General features: G+C 48.8%; 1 protein-coding gene across 3 annotated transcripts in view; it reads right to left on the bottom strand.

Annotated features, from left to right (window-relative positions):
- The window catches only part of PLCD4 (phospholipase C delta 4), a 25,618-nt gene continuing 4,665 nt past the window's right edge, over positions 1-20,953 (bottom strand). Inside the window, exons 2-16 of one of the 3 annotated variants that reach the window (XM_039233185.1) lie at positions 20,334-20,389; positions 20,037-20,195; positions 18,656-18,884; positions 16,914-17,043; positions 15,857-16,088; positions 10,402-10,603; positions 8,746-8,890; positions 7,740-7,892; positions 4,827-5,018; positions 2,835-2,991; positions 2,393-2,509; positions 2,018-2,190; positions 1,336-1,471; positions 778-927; positions 1-699 (exon numbers count right to left, since the gene is read on the bottom strand). In XM_039233185.1, the coding sequence (XP_039089116.1) occupies positions 593-699; positions 778-927; positions 1,336-1,471; positions 2,018-2,190; positions 2,393-2,509; positions 2,835-2,991; positions 4,827-5,018; positions 7,740-7,892; positions 8,746-8,890; positions 10,402-10,603; positions 15,857-16,088; positions 16,914-17,043; positions 18,656-18,884; positions 20,037-20,195; positions 20,334-20,355 (2,304 nt within the window). In that variant the 5' untranslated portion in view covers positions 20,356-20,389 and the 3' untranslated portion in view covers positions 1-592. Of the gene's footprint in view, positions 928-1,335; positions 1,472-2,017; positions 2,191-2,392; positions 2,510-2,834; positions 2,992-3,133; positions 3,230-4,826; positions 5,019-7,739; positions 7,893-8,745; positions 8,891-10,401; positions 10,604-15,856; positions 16,089-16,913; positions 17,064-18,655; positions 18,885-20,036; positions 20,196-20,333; positions 20,390-20,953 lie in introns of those variants that run through there. The other 2 variants (XM_039233184.1, XM_039233183.1) reach the window with 2 other exon arrangements.

A 20,953-nucleotide genomic window follows, 5' to 3' on the forward strand; every position in this document is an offset into this window, starting at 1 on the left:
AAGTGGGGAGAAAAGCTCTATTTGTACAAGTGGGGCTAGGGAAGAGCAGTCCAGGGGGGATGCGGCCGTGCAGTCTTCTCTTGAGAGTCTGTGTAGTCTTGGGATCAGGTCTCCTTCCCCACCCTTTGCCTGGGGGACCTTGAGGATTGGTCTGTCCTTTCCTTGGCTCTGAGCTTTGAGGAAGTTGGAGGCAGGGATGGGTAATGCCCCTTCGCGTTTCTCTGCTCCTAGCCCCTCTCCGGGTTTCTGGTGGCAGCCAGCCTTTGAGCCAGGGTTGATGAAAGAGATTCATCCTAGATCTGGGTGTGGGATTGAGGCTGTGGCAAGAGGAAGGAAGGAAGGCCAGCAGGGAGTATGCACAGGAAGGGGCAGAAAAGATACCACAGATGGAAAAACGAAGAAAGGGAAGAGAAAGCAAGTGAAAAATCAGGTCCTGAATTTGCTTGTTAGGAAGGGTGAGGTAATTTTGTGCTTAGGAATGCACAGCCCAAAACTTTGTTTTCGCCACCTCTGTTTGCTTTCTGGAGCGTCCTTCCCGGTTTTTCTTACCGTCTCAAGCCAGCGCACCCACCCTTCCCAAGAAGTGCCCGCCTTAGGATTCATCCTCCTCCAGCCCTTCCTGGGTGCAGATATGCACGAAGATGGAGGCCGGATGCAGGCTGGTGCCATCCTTGGAGAGCAGATGGATGTGGCGGTAGCCTGGAAAGGGGCAGGAGGACCGCATTAGGAGGGCAGCCGGAGCTGGGGTGTTGGCCAGGGTTTGAGGCACCGGCCCACCTTGTTGCATGCAGGTCCAGGGTAGTGTGTACTGCCCGATAAAGTCGTTTCGGGTCTTCCAGTTGTAATCCTGTACCACAAAACGCAGCAGGGCCAGTTCAGGCACCAGGACCCGGAAGCATAGGGTCTGTCCCCAGTATGGATTAAAACCTGAAGAGGGGGTGAAGGAGGGAGGGAGTGAAGGGACAGATCGTTGGCTGTTTTCTTTAGGCCCATCCTGGGCCGCCGTGCTTTTTAGAGCGATCCGCGTGAGGGGACAGAGGGGAGGGGTGGCGGCCCGGAGTGGGTAAGCAATCTGCCCGGGCTGCTGGAGCTTCTGTGTAAGGGGCCAGTACTCGGACCCAAGATGTCCAGGCCCTTCTCTGTCCTGTTCTACACTGCTTCTTCCCGTGGAGGTGGGAGAGGTGGATGGTGACGGGGACTGTGCTTCACGGGGGGGGGGGGGGGGGGGGGGGGGGGGGGGGGGGGGGGGGGGGGGGGGGGGGGGGGGGGGGGGGGGGCAGCATGGGAGGAAAACAGTCGTGCTCCTCCTGTCCCACCAGAACTGCCTCGTCTCACCGTTGTTCTCCACGTAGCTCGTCTCTTGCCGGGTTGTGTCTGGGCGGATGCCGAAGATCTCCACTCTCACCAGTGGATCCACAATGGACCTCTCCTTAGTCATGTCCTCCTTGGGGAGTTGCTGACCACTGATCACCTGCAAACGAGACTCTGGAACCTCACTAGTTCCTGTTCAGCCCGGCCCCACTCCAGCTCGCTCTTACACCCTGGGGGAAATGGGGGAGGGGGGATGCACAGGACCTTGCGCTACAGCTTCTAGATTTGGGTAATACATTCTCTTCTAGTAATCTACCTGCAATTTAAAATGCATCCGAGTAGAAATTTAACAAGGTTTGGAAGCAGGTATGTTCATGTCAGCAACCTCTTTCTAGCACTTACTCTGTCTGCACCAGGCATTGTTGTAGGCCCTTTGTTAATCGCAACAGCCCTGTGAGGTGGGTAGTCTCATCACTCATTCTACAGGTGGGGAGCCTGAGGTTAAGGAACCTGCCCAGAGTTACACAACCAGTGAATGGGTTTAAACCAAGGCAGTGGCTCCAAATTCCACACCATTCATAGTCGGGCTCTGCTGTCCTGTGAGGAATTCACCCACCACACTCTTGCCGGGCCCAGCCATCTCTCCCCCCTGCTCCTGTCCCAGCTACCTTAGGCTCTTCCCGACCCTTTTTCCTCTCCCTGGTACCTGGATTAGGAGGGTCTGGGCTTTGAAAGGGCTGACAGGCCTCTCGGGGTGGAAGGAACTCTGGGCATCGCGCAGGAAGTCGGGCTTCAGCACGTAGCCACAGCCACCGTTCTGGCGGAAGAACCCATCGTAGATGTCCATCTCCAGCCCCGCGGTCTGCACATTCATAGCCACTGAGGGCCCCAGGAGAACAGAGAAGGATCCATCTCAGGAACCATCTAGGCCCTCTTCCGGGGGATTACGATGTATTGGGTATAAAAGGGCCTGCTGGGAACACCCCGCATCGAGGGCATCTTTCTTGGTCAAGCATTCCCTGGCCCTCTGGGCACCTGTTGCTCTTCCACTCCCTCCCCCTCGCCCCTGCCGCCCCCTCACCCATCTGGCAGCCCACATTCCAGAGCTCCTGGGGGTTGTAATTGGACGAATCTGTCCTCAGGCCACTGGGATACACACGGCTTAACTGCCAGGCGTTGTGCTGCACAAACTCATTGCCTGCAAAAGGGATATAGTAGGGAGATGGCAATGGAGCGGATTCCACCACTTTCCTGGTTCCAGGCACTTCACTGTGGTCTCTAGCACCCCCGAGGCCAGCTCTAGAAGGCTTCCCCCATGCCTCTCTGTTCCGTCCTGACCCGTCTCCCCAGCCTCCCTCCCTCTAGCGCTGTGAGCCCACTACTGCTACTCCTGCGAGGCCCGGCGCCTGCTCCCTCATCTCTCCTTAGCCCCTTCGTCCTATTTCTTGGGACTCCTCTGCCCGCCCAGCAGCCTGACCTTATCCATCCCAGTTCCCTCCCTGGCCCTCCCTTTTGGTCCTGACCAGCCTCCTTGATGAGGCTCTTGGCCTTGGTTTCAGAGAAAGATGATGTCTCATAGAAGCGGTAGTGCTCCCTCGAGTGAGCAAAGCTGTGGAATGAGACAGACTTCAAGTAGACAACCAGGGCAGAGAGGGTTGGACACAAGACAGGTTTGGATTTCTGGGAAAGGAGAAAATAGAAAGATGAAATCAAACCCTCGGCCACCTGAGCGGGAAGGGGCCACTGGCCAGGAACTGAATTTCCCCACCCGGCCTACGCCTCTGCCCACTGCCTCCCCATTGCATTCTCCCTCCTGCCTCACCTGCTTGGGAAAGAGAACGGACTCAGGCTTGGAAATAGGAGCCTGAGCCATAATCTGACAACAGACAGGCGTACAAAACAGCGGACACATCACAACCTGGGGGTGGGAATGGGAATAAAGGCAGTCTACATACACTGATGGGATCAGTTTCAGCTTCTGGGCTTAAAGGGTCTGCTCTACAGTTACTTTCTGGGTAACGGTTTGTAACTTAATCTTAAGCAGAGGGGTGTCCTCCCCCCTACCTCTCGTCTTTTAAAACAATAGTAAATGTTGTCAAAGTGTACACGAACCCAGACAGCCATGCCAAGGTATGCCAATAGGCATGGAAGTCACACCGGGAAGGATGTGGAGGGTCCCAGAGTAAAAGCTTTACATTTGTCTCCTGAATTCCCATTTCCTTCCCTGGACATGGTAGCAGGTTAGACACCGCAGCCCCAGAGACGACAGGGTAAGTGAGCAGTTAGTCAGCGAAGTCAAGGAAGTGCACGAGAAGCAAAAGCAGACTTCCAAACCAGGATCTTGGCGGACCCACCAATGGCACCCCTTCCCCCACAGGGAGATGGACTACTTTGGCACAGTCTGACTGAAGCCTTCGCCTTCCCTGACTCTTTCTGTTCCTCCTTTTTGGCTATTTCCGGCCCCTTCTCAGACTCACCTTTTCCAAGAAGCTTTCTCTAAGCTCAGTTTAGATGAGGCCACAGGCGTCCCTCCAAGAAGCCCTACTTACCCAATACAGTAGCACAGTGCTCCTGTCCCCTCTCTCCCCTTCCCTCCCTCCTTTCCTCTCTCTCTTTGTCTCTCTGTCTGTCTGTCTGTCTCTCTCTCTGTCTCTCTCACACACACACACACACCAGTGGTTTTCAAACTGGCCTTTAAGACTGAGAATTAGTACCAAAGATGTCTCAGGAGGAGGGGAGCCTGGTTGACTCACTCAGTTAAGCATTTGACTTTCGGCTCAAGTCATGATCTCATGGTTTGTGGGTTCAAGCCCCATGTCAGGCTCTGTGCTGAGCGCTCAAAGCCTGAAGCCTGCTTTGGATTCTGTGTCTTTCTCTGCCCTTCCCCCCACTTGTGCTCATGCTCGCTCACTCGCTCTTTCTCTATTTCAGAAAGTAAACATTTAAAAAAATCTATTTTAGGGGCTCCTGGGTGGCTTAGTCGGTTAAGCGTCCGACTTTCGCTTAGGTCATGATCTCGCGGTTCGTGGGTTCGAGCCCCGTGTCGGGCTCTGTGCTGACTGCCAGCTCAGAGCCTGGAGCCTATTTCGGAGTCTGTGTCTCCCTCTCTCTCTGACCCTCCCCTGCTCACTCTGTCTCTCTCTCTCCTAGAAATAAATAAAAATATTTTTTAAAAATCTATTTTAAAAGCTGTCTCTCAGGAGTCAGCGGGGTGACCCAGGAGGGAGTCAAATGGGTGCTCCCACTAGGCTAGCTCCACATTTATCTCTTTGGCATACGGAGCTCTCATATAACATTTCATTCAAAAAAGATGTCATGGCCCAAAGCAGTTAGAAAGCCACTGCAATCTAGTTCTCCCCACATGACCACATATAGCAATGCCACCCCTATACCTCTTTTACTGGGGGCAAGGGGCATTTTGCTCCTGGGCTGGCTCTAGTGCCTCCACACGTGAACTCAGCTGGTGGTACAGACCGACCTAACGCTAGAGCGGAAAGACCACTCTCCTGGCCCACCTTGTCCTTCTTTTTGTCCTTACTGCGGGGGCTCAGCTCCTGGGGCTCAGACTCAAACTGAGCCTCCAGCTCCGGCTCAGCTTCCTGCTGTCCCTCCAGTTCAGACTCTAGCATCTCCACTTCCTCTTCCTCAAGGTCCTCCTCAAGGGTCTGTAACTTCTTCCCTTTCACCAGGATCTTCCCCCGAAGCTCCTGGGGGTAGAAATGAAGGGACCTGTTCACCTGTCTGCTCTGGGCCCCTCCTCGGGACCATGCAGCGCCCACTGCTCTGACGGGACCACCTCAAAGATGGGAAGTGGGTGGTCAGGAGTCTCCACAGGGAGGCTGCATGATACACAGGATAGGGATTCCCTGCCATTAAGCCAACTGGTAACATCTCTATCCGTTTGGAAAACAATACATGGGACCCCTTACCTCGATTTGACACATAAAAACTCCTCCCAGATTAAAGATTTAAATGTAAAGAACCTAAGAGTATTAGAAGAAAACACAGAATCTTTTTGAATCATCTTTGAATAGCATTTAGAAACAGGAGGGAGGGAAACAGGAGAAGAAAACTCAGAAGACATAAAAAGAACCAGCAGACAATAAACTATACGTAAAAAATAATAATAAGTAAAAAAAAAAAAAAGAACCAGCAGATTTGACTACATAAAGCTTAAAATCCCCACTATGGCAGAAGATGCAGTAGGACAAAAACAAAGACTGCAAAACCAGATATTTTCCAAAGATATTATCAATATCTGTAACATTTAAAACCATGTTATAGGGGCACCTGACTGGCTCTGTCAGTACAGCATGGGACTCTCGATCTCAGGGCTGTGAGTTCAAGCCCCGTATCAGGTGTAGAGTCCACTTTAAAAAAATAATAAACGGTGCCTGGGTGGTTCAGTCCATTAAGCATCCGACTTCGGCTCAGGTCATGATCTCGTGATCTGTGGGTTCAAGCCCCACATTGGGTTCTGTGCTGACAGCTCAGAGCCTGGAACCTGTTTCAGATTCTGTGTCTCCCTCCCTGCCCCTCCTCAGCTTGTGCTCTGTCTCTCCCTGTCTCAAAAATAAATAAACATTTAAAAAAATTAAAGAAAAAAAACAAACACAAACCAGGGGTGCCTGGGTGGCTCAGTGGGTTAAGTGTCTGACTTCAGCTGAGGCCATGATCTCACGGTTCGTGTGTTCAAGCCCCACATTGGACTCCGTGCTGACAGCTTAGAGCCTGTAGCCTGCTTCAGATTCTGTGACTCCCTTTCTCTCTGCTTTTCCCCTGTTCACTCTCTGTCTCCCTCTGTCTCTCAAATATATATATGTATATATATATATATATATATATATATATATATACATATACAGTTATATATATGATATATATATATAAAACTGTAGCTATAGTTCCTTGCGTAGGAATCATCTCTGTAAAGCAAACAAACTTATTATATATTAATAAAGATTATAAACCTGGGGCGACCTGGGGTGCCTGAGTAGCTCAGTCAGTTGAGCATCTGACTCTTGATTTTGGCTAGGGTCATGGGACTGAGCCCCAAGTCAGACTCCACGCTGAGCATGAGCCTGCTTAAGATTCTCTCTCTCTGTCTCTCTCTCTCTCCCTGTGTCCCTCCCCACCCTGTGTGAGCTCTCTCTATCTAAAATTAAACATAAAAAAGATTATAAGCCCAATAAAAGTGGGTAAATAATATAAATTAATTCAAGAGAAGAAAATATAATATAGACCTCTCTTTTTTAAAAACTTGAATTTTTCTTTCTTTCCTTTTTTTTCTTCACATTTGCCACTATGAATCATCTTACTACTGGAGTTGTTTGTAGTCACTCTTTTACACTGTTAGTTGGAATGCAATTTGTTTTTTTTCCCCCCAGAGGGCAACTTGGCAATGATTGCTAAAATATCAACATGCAAACTTTTCAACACCGCAATTTTACTTCTAGAAACCCATCTCACAGAAAGAGTAAATGGACAAAGCTGTATGTACAAGTGAAAACTTAGCAACAACCTGAATGATTACCGTTTTACTGTTTGAATAGTTATGGTGTATAACAGAAAGTAGAATACCACACAGCTCTTAAAAGGAGAAAAATTTACATGAAAAGGCATCCATGGTATATATATATATATATGAGATATAAAAGAGATATAGAAAAGGATCCTATGCATGCTTTTAAAAAGGTAAATATATATACACATGCATGTTTATATAAGCACTAAAAAAAATCTATTGACAGGGCACCTGGATGGCTTAGCCGGTTGAGTTTTCCAGCTCTTGACTTCAGCTCAGGTCATGATCTCGAGGTCATGAGATCAAGTCCTGGATCAGGCTTAGTGTGGAGTGTAACTGACCCCTGCTTGGGATTTTCTCTCCCTCTTTCTTTGCCCCCCCCCACTTTCTCTCTCTCTCTCTCTCTCTCTCAAAACAAAAACAAAAACAAAACTTTAAAAATCTATTAACAGCTGCTTTCGGAGAGGTTGAGATGTGGGTGGAGGACTTCCCTTTCTGTATGTTGTTTGTATGGTCTACCATAATTATGAACTATCAGGAAAAAAAGATATTTCCATTGAAAAAAAGAAATAAGTAAATAATCGATTTAAAATTCAGAGAACTATAAACAATTCTGTGTTCCATCGCATTTTTTAAACATTGAAGTTGTTGGGACATTGGGTCATGGGATTGAGCCCCACACTGGGCTCCATGCTGAGCGTGGAGCCTGCTTGGGATTCTCTCTCTCTCAAATAAAAAGTTTTTAATTAAAAAAATTTTTTAAAGTTGCTCCAAGATATTAAAGAGTGAGAGAGTCCATCCAAGTGTGAGAAGAAGGGCACAGGAGGGGCACAAAGGAAGGGGCCGAGATGGGGTGGGTGTGGAGGCCACGGCGGAGCCCAGGCTGGGGGAGCACGGTGCCTACCTCAGGCGAGGGCAGCTGAGTGGGCAGCAGCCCGTCCAAGGTTGTGCTCAGCAACTGCTCCCCCAGGATCTCGGTCAGATGCTGCGCGATGACCTGCTGCTGCTCCCAACTGCAGTGGTTCTCCAGGGACAGGATGACCGGGTAGTCTGATGTCTGATGGGGGAGGGGACGTTGGAGCCAGAGTTCTAAAGCCTGTAACTTCCTTACGTCTCCAGGGTCCCCCTGGTGACTCACTCAGCTGAGCACCCTGATGGCTAAGCTCCTCTGACCCTATTCCAGGTGTCAAGGAGGTCTTGCTGGGGCTGGGCCCCCCCCCACACGTTTAAAAGTCACTGTTGGGGGGACGCCTGGGTGGCTCAGTCAGTTAAGTGTCCGACTCTTGATTTCAGCTCAGGTCATGATCTCACAGTTCGTGAGCTCAAGCCCCATGTCAGGCTCCATGTTGACAGTTCAGAACTGCTTGGGATTCTCTCCCTCTCCCTCTCTCTGCCTCCCCCCAACTTGTGCATGCTCTTTCCCTCAAAAAAAAAAAAAAAAAAAGAAGAAAAAATTTAAATGTCCTTGTTGGGATCCCAAATCTGAGACCTGTACCAGGTCTGAGCCAGGTCCCTCTGGCCCCTTTGAGTTTTTGGCCTCAGAGTGGGAAAGCTAGGCCATTCCCTCGATTATGTGCTCATGTTAAACTCTCATCTCCTGATCCCAACTGTACCCTGGCCGTACCCACCACTTTCTCTGTTTCCTTATCCACCCATCTCCCAAATAGGTGAAAGTTATTCAAAGTAATGATTACTAATCTCTAGCAATTAACTCTATGCCTACTAATTACTGGTGATATATCCAACCCTTATTCATAATCCCTTAATACTTGCCTGATGTTTCACAGTTAGACATATATGCCATTTGATATGACCTCCCCTGTATCCCTCTCTCCTCTCCAGATCCAGAGCCAGCTGCTCCTCCCTCAGGTCATCTCCCCTCACCGGTGTGCCCATCCCGGGGCTCCTACCTGGAAGGCGTACTGTGCCACAGTGACCACGACATCTTTGAATGGGATGCGGGAGGTCAGGGTGTGTCCATGGTAAACGACAGGTTCCCCACCAGGTCCGTCCCATATATCCACCTCCACACAGCGGCACCCCCTCTTCAGGGCCCTGTAAGAACCCCAAAGCCCAGAGGACAGAGGGGGGTCAAGGTCTCATCTTCCGTGAGAGGCCCCTTACCCACTCTGGAGAGAACAGTGCCCACTGGCACTTATTTGTTAAGACCCTTTCATGCTATACCTCTGTGGGCCTTTCTCTGTGCACCAGGATACTGCCACAGCTCACGACACCTCCACCCCCCACCCCAGCCCACCCACCTCACAGTCCGCCTTCAGCGAGTCATCACAGATTGCCTCATGATGCTTCTGCTGTTCTGGTTGTATATCATTTTGTGACACTTGAGTTATTTAAACTTTTAGGAGGTTTGTTTGTTTTTAAAGTAAGCTCTGCACCCAACATAGGGCTTGAATTCATGACCCCAAGATCAAGAGTTGTGTGTTCTACCAACTGTGCCAGCCAAGCGCCCCTCAAACTCTCAGTAAATTTGTACTTTATTTTCTCTACTAGACATCCTAGGGCAGAAACAATATATTCCATTGATCTTTGTATGCCCGGAAGCTACTAGTTCAGTTGCTGGCACTGGAAGTCAAGATATCTTGACTATTTCATCTAACCATGAATAATCACAATAAAAGCAGGATACCACTTAGTAACTATTAATCCTCACAATTCAGGGGGAGCCGAGGTGGCTGAGTCGGGTAAGCATCCGACTCTTGATTTCGGCTCAGGTCATGATCTGAGGTTCATGAGATCGAGCACCACATCGGGCTCTGTGCTGACAATGTGGAGCCTGCTTCGGATTCTGTGCCTCCCTCTCTCCGCCCTTCCCCTGCACTGCTCAAAAAAAAAAAAAAAAAAAAATATATATATATATATATGTATATAATCCTCACAACTCAGACAGAATAGGCATTGTTATCATCCCTATTTCACAGATGGGGAAACTGAAGCACAGAAGGGTTAAATACTTAGAACCAGGGTCGCCTGGGTGGCTTAGTCGGTTAAGCGTCTGACTTTCGCTTAGGTCATGATCTCGCGGTTCGTGGGTTAGGGCCCCGCGTCGGGCTCTGTGCTGACTGCCAGCTCAGAGCCTGGAGCCTGTTTCAGTCTGTGACCCTCCCTCTCTCTCTGACCCTCCCCTGCTCACGCTCTGTCTCTCTCTCTCTCCTAGAAATAAATAAAACATTTAAGAAAAAAAAAATACTTAGAACCAGAGTACCAAGATCTGAGAGAGGTGGGATTTGACCTCAAATGGTCCTACTCCAGAACATATATTTCTAACTTCTATGTGCTACTGCCTTCTGTGTAACATTTACTTTATTTGTTCAAAATAAACCTGTCAGGACCTCTGGGTTCCAAGAGCATTTCATAGCCTATGAAAGAGAAAAAAGCTCCGTATACTCATAGAGTTTCAATACTACTCTCCTGTCAGTCTTCGACATGACCTCCAAGTCTCTCAGGTATCCTCAGCCCCAAGCCCCCCAGGACACCTTCTCAATCCCTGTTAGCTATGGGTAGCACAGATGGTCCCTTCTCATGAGCCGGAGCCCTTCCCACTACACCGTATATATCCCTCGACGCTGCTCTGGCCACAAATCTGGTCCCCCACTAGGTAGGTGTTGTGAGAGGAGTTGATGTAGTAGTGGCTCAAGGGTTGAGTCATATCTTGGTAGACGGGGAGGCAGGTTGGGTTGAAGATATCTCCGTCCTTCGAGCAGAGGTAGCTGAGGAAGCCATCCAAGCTCAGCACGTGTCGCACTTTGCCTAAGGTGTGGAGCAGGGGAATGATAGAGTGAGAAGCTCTGAGTGAGAGCATCCCGGCATATCCCCAGCCTGGCCTTCACCCCACCTCTCTCCAGAGTCCTGGCTTTCAGATGGTGTCCACTCCCAGCCTCTAGATCCCAAACGTGCCCCACCCACTCTCACTTGGATCACCATGGCCCTCAGAGAAAGTTAAAGCTACAAGGAGAATCATTGAGATTATTCTAGTCCAGAGGTGTCTGGGTGGCTCAGGTGGTTGTGTCTGACTCCTTATTTTGCCTCAGATCATAATCTTAAAGTTGTGGGATTGAGCCCCACGTCAGGCTCTGTGTTGAGCAGGGAGGCTGCTTGGGATTCTCTCTCTGCTCCTCCCCTACTCATGGTCTCTCTGTCTCTCTCAAAAATAAATAAACCAAGGGGCACCTGGGTGGCTCAGTTGGCTAAGCATCTGACTTTGGCTCAGGTCACGAGCTCATGGTTCATGGGGTAGAGCCCCGCATCGGGCTCTGTGCTGACAGCTAGCTCATAGCCTGGAGCCTGTTTCGGATTCTGTGTTTCCCTCTCTCTCTGACCCTCCCCTGCTCATGCTGTCTCTCTCTCAGAAATAAACAAAACATTAAAAAAAATGTTAAAAGATATATATTTAAAATAAATAAATAAACTAATAAAAAGTATTTGTTCAGAAAAAAGCCAAACCTAGGGCACCTGGGTGGCTCAGTCGGTTAAGCAGCCGACTTTGGCTCAGGTCATGATCTCACGGTTCGTGAGTTTAAGCCCCGCATCAGGCTCTGTGCTGACAGCTCAGAGCCTGGAGCCTGCTTTGGATTCTGTGTCTCCCTCTCCCTCTGCCCCTCCCCTGCTCACGCTCTGTCTCTCTGTCTCTCAAAAATAAATGAATGTTAAAAAAAAACCATTCTAATCCAGTGCTATACAATAGGACTTTCTGCAATGATGGAAATGTTCTATTCTGTGACGTCCAGTATGGTAGCCTCCAAACACATATGGCTAACTGAACACTTGAAGTGTGGTTGTGTGACTGAAGAAGTGAATTTAAAATTTTGATTTCAACTAGTTATTGTTTTTTAAGTTTCAACTTATTTATTCTTTTCAGTAATCTCTACACTCAATGGGGGGCTTGAACTCATGACCCCAGGATTAAGAGTCGCATGCTCTTCCAACTGAGCCAGCCAGGCACCCCGAATTTAGTTCATCTAAATTTAAATAGTCACACAGAGCTCAGGGTTACCATAATGGACAGCATAGTATTTAGTGCAACGGGTTGATTTTATAGATGGGGAAACTGAGGCCCAGAGGCAAACAAAGTCAAAGACTTAATGACACAACTGAGGTACCTGTGTTTCATTCCCTGGGCTGCGTAACTGCTGCCAACCGTGACCTGAGGGTTTCTTCCTATCATTGATTCCCATATGGTATTTTGAAGAGCAGTTGTCCAATATCCCCTTGGACTACATTTTTTTAATGTTTTATTTATTTTTGAGAGAGAGATAGAGACAGCATGAGCAGGGGAGGGTCAGAGAGAGAGGGAGACACAGAATCCGAAGACAGGCTCCAGGCTCTGAGCTAGCTGTCAGCACAGAGCCCGATGCGGGGCTCGAACCCACAAACCGTGAGATCATGACCTGAGCTGAAGTCAGACGCTTAACCAACAGAGCCACCCAGGCGCCCCTGGACTACATTTTCTTTAATGGCAGCGCCCTGTCACTCCTTTCATAGCCCTCACTCGTCTCAGCATGGGCTTCATACATACCAACAACGACGACTCATACTGAGCCCTTAATACCCAGAACATTCCATGCAGCATCTCTCTTAATGCTCTCACCAACATGATGAGGTAGATACAATATAATCTGCCCTGATAGGTTAGGTAACATAACTGATAAGTGAAGGAGCTGGGATTTGAACCCAGGCAGCCAGAGGTCCGAGCCACACCCATATCACTGGGCTGTGCGGTCTCCCTGAGGGGAACAATGCTGCACGGGGGTTCCCTTGGGAGGCCGAACAACTTGACTCTAATGCCGAGCTTCCTTGCTCCAGCTTTGAGAAGACCCAGCGATGGTGGAGCAGGGCGGTGGTGGGAAGTGAGACAGGAAGTTTTCTTCTCTACGGTAATAACTTACGTCACAAGGGTAAATCCACAGTGGCCAGATACATTTCATGTTCATCATTTCATTCGATAACCAATTATTTTACAAATGAGCAAACCGTGTCTCAGCTTGCCCAAGGTTACGCAGTTAGTAAAAAGGACGGTGGGGAAGAGGAGAAAGCTTGCAAAATCTTTGACCTCGGCCGCAGCAACTTCTTACTCAACACGTCTCCAGAGGCAAGGGAAACAGAAGCAAAACTGAACTATCGGGACTTCATCAAGATAAAAACTTCTGCACAGCGGAAGAAACAATCAGCAAAACTAAAAGGCAACCGACGGAATGGGAGAAGATATTTGCAAATGACATATCAGATAAAGGGTTGGTATCCAAAATCTAGAAAGAATTTATCAAACAATCCAGTGAAGAAATGGGCAAAAGACATGAATAAGTATTTTCTAAAGAAGACATCCAGGTGGCCAACAGACACATGAAAAACTGCTCAACATCACTCATCATCAGGAAAATACACATCAAAACCACAATGAGATACCACCTCACACCCATCAGAATGGCTAACATTAACAACTCAGGCAACAACAGATGTTGGTGAGGATGCGAAGAAAAAGGGTCTCGTTTGCACTGCCGGTGGGAATGCAAACTGGTGCAGCCACTCTGGAAAACAGGGTGGAGGTTCCTCAAAAAATTAAAAATAGAACTACTCTATGACCCAGCAATTGCACCACTAGGTATTTATCCAAGGGATACAGGTGTGCTGTTTCGAAGGGTGCACATGCACCCCAATGTTTATAGCAGCCCTATTGACAATAGCCAAAGTATGGGAAGAGCCCAAATGTCCATGGACAGATGAATGGATAAAGAAGATGCGGTATACACACACGTGCGCGCGCACGCACACACACACACACACACACACACACACACTGGAGTATTACTTGGCAATCAAAAATAATGAAAGCTTGCCATTTGCAACAATGTGGATGGAACTACAGGGTATTATGCTAAGCGAAATAAATCAAAGAAAGACAAATATATGACTTCACTCATATATGGAACTTAAGATACAAAACAGATGAACATAAGGGAAGGGGAGCAAAAATAATATAAAAACAGGGACAAGGACAAAACATAAGAGACTCTTAAATATAGAGAATAAACTGAGGGTTGCTGGAGGGGCTGTGGGTGGGGGGCACGGGCTAAATGGGCACGGGGCATTAAGGACACTTTCTGGGATGAGCACTGGGTGTTACATGTAGGGGATGAATCACTGGATTCTACTCCTGAAATTATTATTGCACTATATGCTAACTAGCTTGGATGTAAATTTAAAAATAAATAAATAGATGGGCATGGAGGAGGGCACTTTGGGGATGAGCACTGAGTGTTATGTAGAAACTAATTTGACAATAAACTATTTGTAAAAAAAAAAAAAAATAAATAAATAAATAAATAAATAATTTTTAAAAATGAAAAAGAAAAAAAAAAAAGAAGTACAGTGGGGAGTTGAGCCCAGGTCTCCTGATATGATTCTCCGCAGCCAGAGTATAGTATCTGTCAGGGGAATTCAGGGGAGGGAACACCCTGAGGGCCAGGTGGTAGAATAAATGAAACTGCACTGGAAATAGAAGATCCTACTTCTTAAGCCACTGCATTCTTCTTCTATTTAATTTTCTGAAATGATTTCTTTTTTTTTAATGTTTTTATTTATTTCTAGGAGAGAGAGAGAGACAGCATGAGCAGGGGAGGGTCAGAGAGAGAGAGAGGGAGTCACAGACTGAAACAGGCTCCAGGCTCTGAGCTGGCAGTCAGCACAGAGCCCGACGCGGGGCTTGAACCCACGAACCGCGAGATCATGACCCAAGCGAAAGTCGGACGCTTAACCGACTAAGCCACCCAGGCGCCCCTGAAATGATTTCTTTATAGCTCCCTTTCTTCTCTAAACATGAACAGGAATCTGGAATCAGCGATTCCAATCCTTTCTGTTTGACTCGAAGCTCCATGAAGGCAGTGTCCTTGCCCAACCTCTGCCTGCTGCCTCTCCGGTCCTGAGGTCCTGGTACATGACACGTGCTCAGTGAGCATTAGCTGACGTCGTGAGCGAACGAACGAATGAAAGGGCGTTGGGAGTCGAGACTTGGAAATGTGGGTCCCTTGTCCAGCTCTCATTCATCTCATCTCTAATCCTCGTGTTCCACAGAGGTATGAGGAAAGGGTGAAGGGACCCGGGTTTGAATCCTGATTCCTCCTCTCATTAGCTGTTGGCTTTGAGCAACTCAGTTGATCTTTCTAAACCCTAGTTCTCTTCTTTTGCACAACTGACTTAATAATGGAACCCACTTCAACGGGCCATGGGAAGGATGAGGAAACAAAAGGCATGTAGTGATGTTGGCACATGATGGGAGGCTTCGCAGTAGCCGAATAAAGATTATGCTTTTGATTTACAAGGTTGAAGGGAGGACTAAATGAAGTAAGCGATGTGAAAGTGCCTTGCAAATCATTTATTATTAATGTCAATTCCTGGAATTCTGAAGGGCATGAAGGGCAGGGGGTTGTCCACTGAAGGGGCAGGGAGAGAGGTCTGAGGGTTATCCATGCTTGCGAAAAGCTAGGTGACTGGCCTCCTCATCACCCCCCTCAGCCAGGGACTGACTAGCTTCCCTGGCCCAGGGCCTTAGCAATTTAAGAACTACTTGGAGAATTTGGAGAAAGTTCAGGAAAGGGCGGAGACCCAGCACTTAAAGGAACACCAAACAGGAACCATGAAGGAGCTAGAGGAAAAGGAATCGTATGCGCTGGAGGAGAAGCCAAAGCAAGAAGAACGAGGCTCTTCCTTTTCCCCCGGGGACAAATGTGGGTATCAGGAAGAACTTATTCCGAAAGTGAAGCTGGAGGATCTCTTCCACCGGAGAGATCTCGTATCACAGGAGACTCCTGTCTTATTTGGGAAGGAAATTTCTTCTCTCCTTCCCATGGAGTGGTTGAATGAGGTGAAAATGATTGCCCAGGGGTTGGGGTACGGGTGGACTCAGCCTTCCCTGAGTTAGGCAGAAGGCGGCTTGTCTCTAGACCTTTCTAATCCTGGTCCCCCTCCCCGCCCCATGGCCGGTGCCTCTCCACCCTCCAGCCCTCTTACCGCTCTCTGAAGGCTCATAGCGGTCGATGAGTTCCAGAGCAAGGTCAGAAGCTCTTTCTCCTTCATTCTGCTCCTCTCGGAGGAAATCCACAAATTCCAGCAGGGTCAGCTTCTGCCCATCGGCCGAAAAGTTTTCAAACACTTCCAGCACCTCAGGGCGCTTAGTCAGAGCCTTATAGAACTCTACAAATTCTTCTCCTTCCAGAGCCCCAGACTGGGATTCGTCTGCTGCCTACAAGCGAGGGTTTAGAGGATGTGGACAAATCCTTTTAAGAGCAAATTTTATGGCTTCGACTTGCCTTGTAAGGGCAGTCTTACTAACAGATGGATACAAACACACTTCCCCAGTATGCCCACAGAACACCTGACATTTAGTATTCATAAGAGCCACTTCGGCAAGCAAAAAGCAAACCTGTAGCCATACCATTTGCTACTAGAGAAAATTTCAATTAGAAAGAGTGAACTGCCCCCGACAAATGCCTACAAGGTCAAAAGCTCTCTCCTCCTACTTCCTCACATTCCAGTTGGAGTTTTCCATTGATACTAGGCACATGTGAAATTCCGGCTATGGACAGAGAGGTCCTTGACGTCTGACATAGTAATGTATGGTTTACCTTTCATAAGATTATGACTCATCTTTCTTTTTTTAATTAATTTTTTTATTTTTAAAGTTTATTTATCTGTATTGAGAGACAGAGAGCGTGAGCAGGCAAAGGACAGAGAGAGAGGGAGACAGGGGATCTCAAGCAGGCTCCACACTGTCAGCATGGAGCCCGATGCACGGCTTGAACCCACAAACCGTGAGATCATGACCTGAGCCGAAACCAAGAGTCAGACGCTTAACCGACTGAGCCACCCAGTCGCCCCCATGAATTGTCTCTCTAAGCCAACGGAAGGCTAAGAGCCACACCCTACCCTTTCCATCGAGCCTGGCATAGCGGCAGGGCGCACAGGAGAGATTCAACAAAGAGCGATGCTGGTCAGGGCCAGAATACTTCTGACCAAGTGGGAACGTGGTCTTGGCTGGCTTCTGAAAACCCTTCCCCAAAAGACTCACTTGGAAAAGATGCAAGGCGTAATCTTGGTCCATTTCCACGTTCATCAGGCGTAGTAAGCGCTGGACCTCCGGGAAGCTCATGCGGCCGTCCTGGTTCTTGTCTCCGCGCTGGAACCAGTCGCTCAGCCACCCAGGTGTGAGTCAAGGCAAAAGCACTGTGTGTGCGATTGTGTGTGCAGATGAGTGTGCATGTTCATCCACTGACATCCTCCCGCCTAGTATCTTCCCAGCCTCTCCTCCACGGCCAATGCACTTTCCACATGAGCTGCGAGAATAGTCTCCCCAGAGCACCAATCTATCTTGTCCCCGCACGGCTCGGGTGCCTGCAGGGGCCACCCTGTTGCCTGCAGAAAGGAGCCCACGTTTCCTAACACAGATTGAAGGTCTTCACCGCCATGATCTGGCCCCCACCCAGCCTTCTCATCACACCTCTTTTCCTCCCTGAACTTTGGCTCTCTGGTGTCCCACTCTTTCCTGCTCTTCAATGCCCTGCATCTGGGCCTTTGTATGCTGTTCCCTCAGGCAGGACAGCCTTTCTCTCCTTCTCTAGGTTCAAATTCTACTCTCTTTCAAGGCTCAGCTCAAATGCAACTACCTGCCTAAAGTTTTCTCAGAACTCTCTCAGCTAGAATTAAAAATTTCTCCTTCCTGGATTAGGAGGAACTTAACTGAGGAACAAGGGGGAGAAGAGAGGGGGAAATGGTGGGGGAAAGGGAGAGAGGCAAACCATGAGAGACTCTTGAATGCTGACAAAAACTGAGGACTGATGGATATGGGGGGGAGGGGGGATGGGCATGGAGGAGGGCACTCGTGGGGATGAGCACTGGGTGTTATGTGGAAACTAATTTGACAATAAACTATTTGTAAAATAAATAAAAAAAAATTAGGGGCGCCTGGGTGGCTTAGTCGGTTGGGCGTCCGACTTTCGCTTAGGTCATGATCTCGCGGTTCGTGGGTTCAAGCCCCGCGTCGGGCTCTGTGCTGACTGCCAGCTCAGAGCCTGGAGCCTGTTTCAGTCTGTGACTCCCTCTCTCTCTGACCCTTCCCTGCTCACGCTGTCTCTCTCTCTCCTAGAAATAAATAAAACATTAAAAAAAAACCTTTAAAATAAAAAAATTAAATGTAAATCTCAGAAAAAAAAATTTCTCCTTCCTTTGAACACCCACAAATAACCTAAGTCCCGTAACACTTCACTTCTAGGACACAGATTATTTACCCAATTCCATTTTTTTCCAACAACTAAAACCATGCCTGAGTCTCACTGATCTTCGTACTTCTGAACGGTGGTATAGTGGCTGATACTGTCTGCTTAATAAATGGGAAATGAATGAATGAATGAAGGAAGGAAGGAACAAATGCATGAACGAACTGGCAAGGAAGGTGAATACAATCTAGGAAATCTGAATCAGTCAACACCACGAAAGCTGCTTCCCAGTCCTTATGGTGGTTACTGCCACCGGGATCTTCGTTCAGCTCTCAAGATCAGTACCTTGTTTGGTCCTTTGCCTCTCGCTGTCCCTTCCACCAATCCCTTATGCCCATTCTCTGCCTGACTATGTTTTTTGCTATCCCAAGCCTCAATTACTCCTTTAATATCCTCTGCCTCACATGGGCTGGAGCTGCCCTTGCCCACCCCATCTGGCCTCTTAGACCTCCCTATCCCTGCACGCCCCCGCCCGTCCTTAGCCCGGCAGCCTCTTTCGTGACCCCTGGTTCCCACTCTGACTCCATCCTGCTGATACTGGTCCAGCCTCTCCTTTTGGTCCATGCTGGTGACAAAGTCCACCAAATGTTGGAGTCCCCGCATCCATATCTGGGCCTCCTCAACACTGCTGGCCACCAGGTCCAGGTTGGAGCGGCGGCCATGGAAGACGATGGTGAAGCCCTGCTCCAGGGGGAACTCTTCTGCCAGGCTGCGCAGCAGCTCAGACTCATGGCCCTCACGCACTGTCTCCACGTCAGAGATTGAGACTGCCAGAGAAGAAGCAAGCGGGGCACTGAGGAAGAGAATCCACCAAATTGCAGGGGTGAAGGGCCAGGGACCTGTACTCCCTTCCTCTCTGTGAAGCCACAGGGAAGAGGAACCCCAACCTCCACAGGATGAAACCCCCAAGTCTTAGTACAGGGAGGTGCAGACCCCTGGGATTCAAGATTCCCCATGAGTCACTGCCATTTTCATAGGCAGCATGGCAAGGGGCCTTGTGCGGGGAGTGGCAAGACCTGGCTTTTGGCCAGCAGCTGGCAGTATGACACAGACCAAAATGACTTAACCCCTTATCTGAAATAAGGGGTGGTCCCTTCTGTGGCCTGTCCACATGCTAGTGATCACTGACGGAAAGAAACACTCTCTGAGTCTACGCAGTAGCAGTTACACCAAAGCATGATGTGCCCAAATTCAATTCCCCCGTTCCAGGTTTGAGGGCTTCCTCTTTCCAGACGTCTAGGGGAGAGCCAGAGAAATTCTTCCACCCCCTTTCCTCAGCCGGAGGTGGTGTGGCCTGTGAGATTCGATTATATCTCTAATGCACACTCTTACATGTGTCCTGTGATCAGATTTTTAGAGGACCCGTAAGGCATCTGGCCAACAGGATGCACATTGTTATGCTGCGTTTATGACTTTTAAAAACATTCATTATCGTGGCTAATGTATTAAATGCATCCTGGTTTTAGGTCCCATGGTAAGTGCTTTATACATTAACTTATTTAGTCCCTGTAACCATCTCGGCAGATACTGTTTAATCTCCATTTTGCAGATGAGGAAACTGAAGCTTAATTTAAGTAACTTGTCAGCTCAGCCAGAGAGTGGCAGAGCAAGGGCTTTAATGCAGGCAGCCCGATGCCTGAGATCATGCCTTAATTTAATAGCGATACACTATAACCTGTGATTTATTGAGCTTTATTATAGGCTAGGGCTCCCCTAAGCCCTTTACACGCCATCGCTGGTTGAATCCTCATAAATAGCCTTACGAGGCAAGTGCCGTTATAAATTCCAGAGAGAGGAACGAGAGGGACAGCACAAGGACACACTGTAGGACCCCGGTCCCTCCCCTGCTCTCCAGCTGCTGGCCTCTTCAGAGTCCAGTCTACCCAACACGCCCACCCCTAGCTAACCACGTGACTCACAGCTGGGCTTGGCATTGCCTCCCGCCTGCCGGGCATGCCAGACTGTCATGCCGTCATCCTGAAGTCTGAAGTATCTTAGTTTCTTCCAGCTTTTGGACCTCACCTTGCGCATCACCATGCCTTTCTGCATCAGCAGCACCTCTTGATTGATGAGCAGCCCTGGGCCAGGAGAAGGGGCTGGCTGGGTAGCTGGCGGGGAGGGTAGAGGGCCCAGGAGGAGCTCTGGAACAAGGACCCGGACTCCTCCCCGACCCTGGGCTGTCTCCCCAAACCCTCGTCTCCTGCTGGGGTACTCACGGCCTTGATTCAGGGACGCCATCACCTCCTGCTCCACCAGCTGATGCCAGAGTCACCTACAGGAGCAAAGAGGAATAAAAAGCTTTGGGTTGGGGCACCTGGGTGGCTCAGTCGGTTAAGCGGCCAACTTCAGCTCAGGTCATGATCTCCTGGTTTGTGAGTTCAAGCCCCACATTAGGCTCTGTGCTGACAGCTCAGAGCCTGGAGCCTGCTTCAGATTCTGGGTCTCTCTGTCTCTCTGCCCCTTTTCTGCTCCTGCTCTCTCTCAAAAAAATAAATAAACATTTAAAAATATTTTTAAAAAGGGGCTCCTGGGTGGCTCAGTCGATTGGGCGTCCGACTTCAGCTCAGGTCATGATCTCATGGTTTGTGGGTTCGAGCCCTGCATCAGGCTCTGTGCTGACAGCTCAGAGCCTGGAGCCTGTTTCGGATTCTGTGTCTCCCTCTCTCTCTGACTCTCCCCTGCTCATGCTGTCTCTCTCTCTCAGAAATAAATAAAACATTAAAAAAAATTTTAATTAAAAAAGAAATTGCTTTGGGTTAATACTGGTAGTCTTAGAATAACAGATCAAAGGAGGAAGGGAAGGAAAGCAGTGTGCCTTGACTGGCCACTATATGCT

This window comes from Hyaena hyaena, unplaced genomic scaffold (assembly GCF_003009895.1).
Source record: "Hyaena hyaena isolate Hyena2069 unplaced genomic scaffold, ASM300989v1 scaffold_71, whole genome shotgun sequence".
NCBI lineage: Eukaryota > Metazoa > Chordata > Mammalia > Carnivora > Hyaenidae > Hyaena > Hyaena hyaena.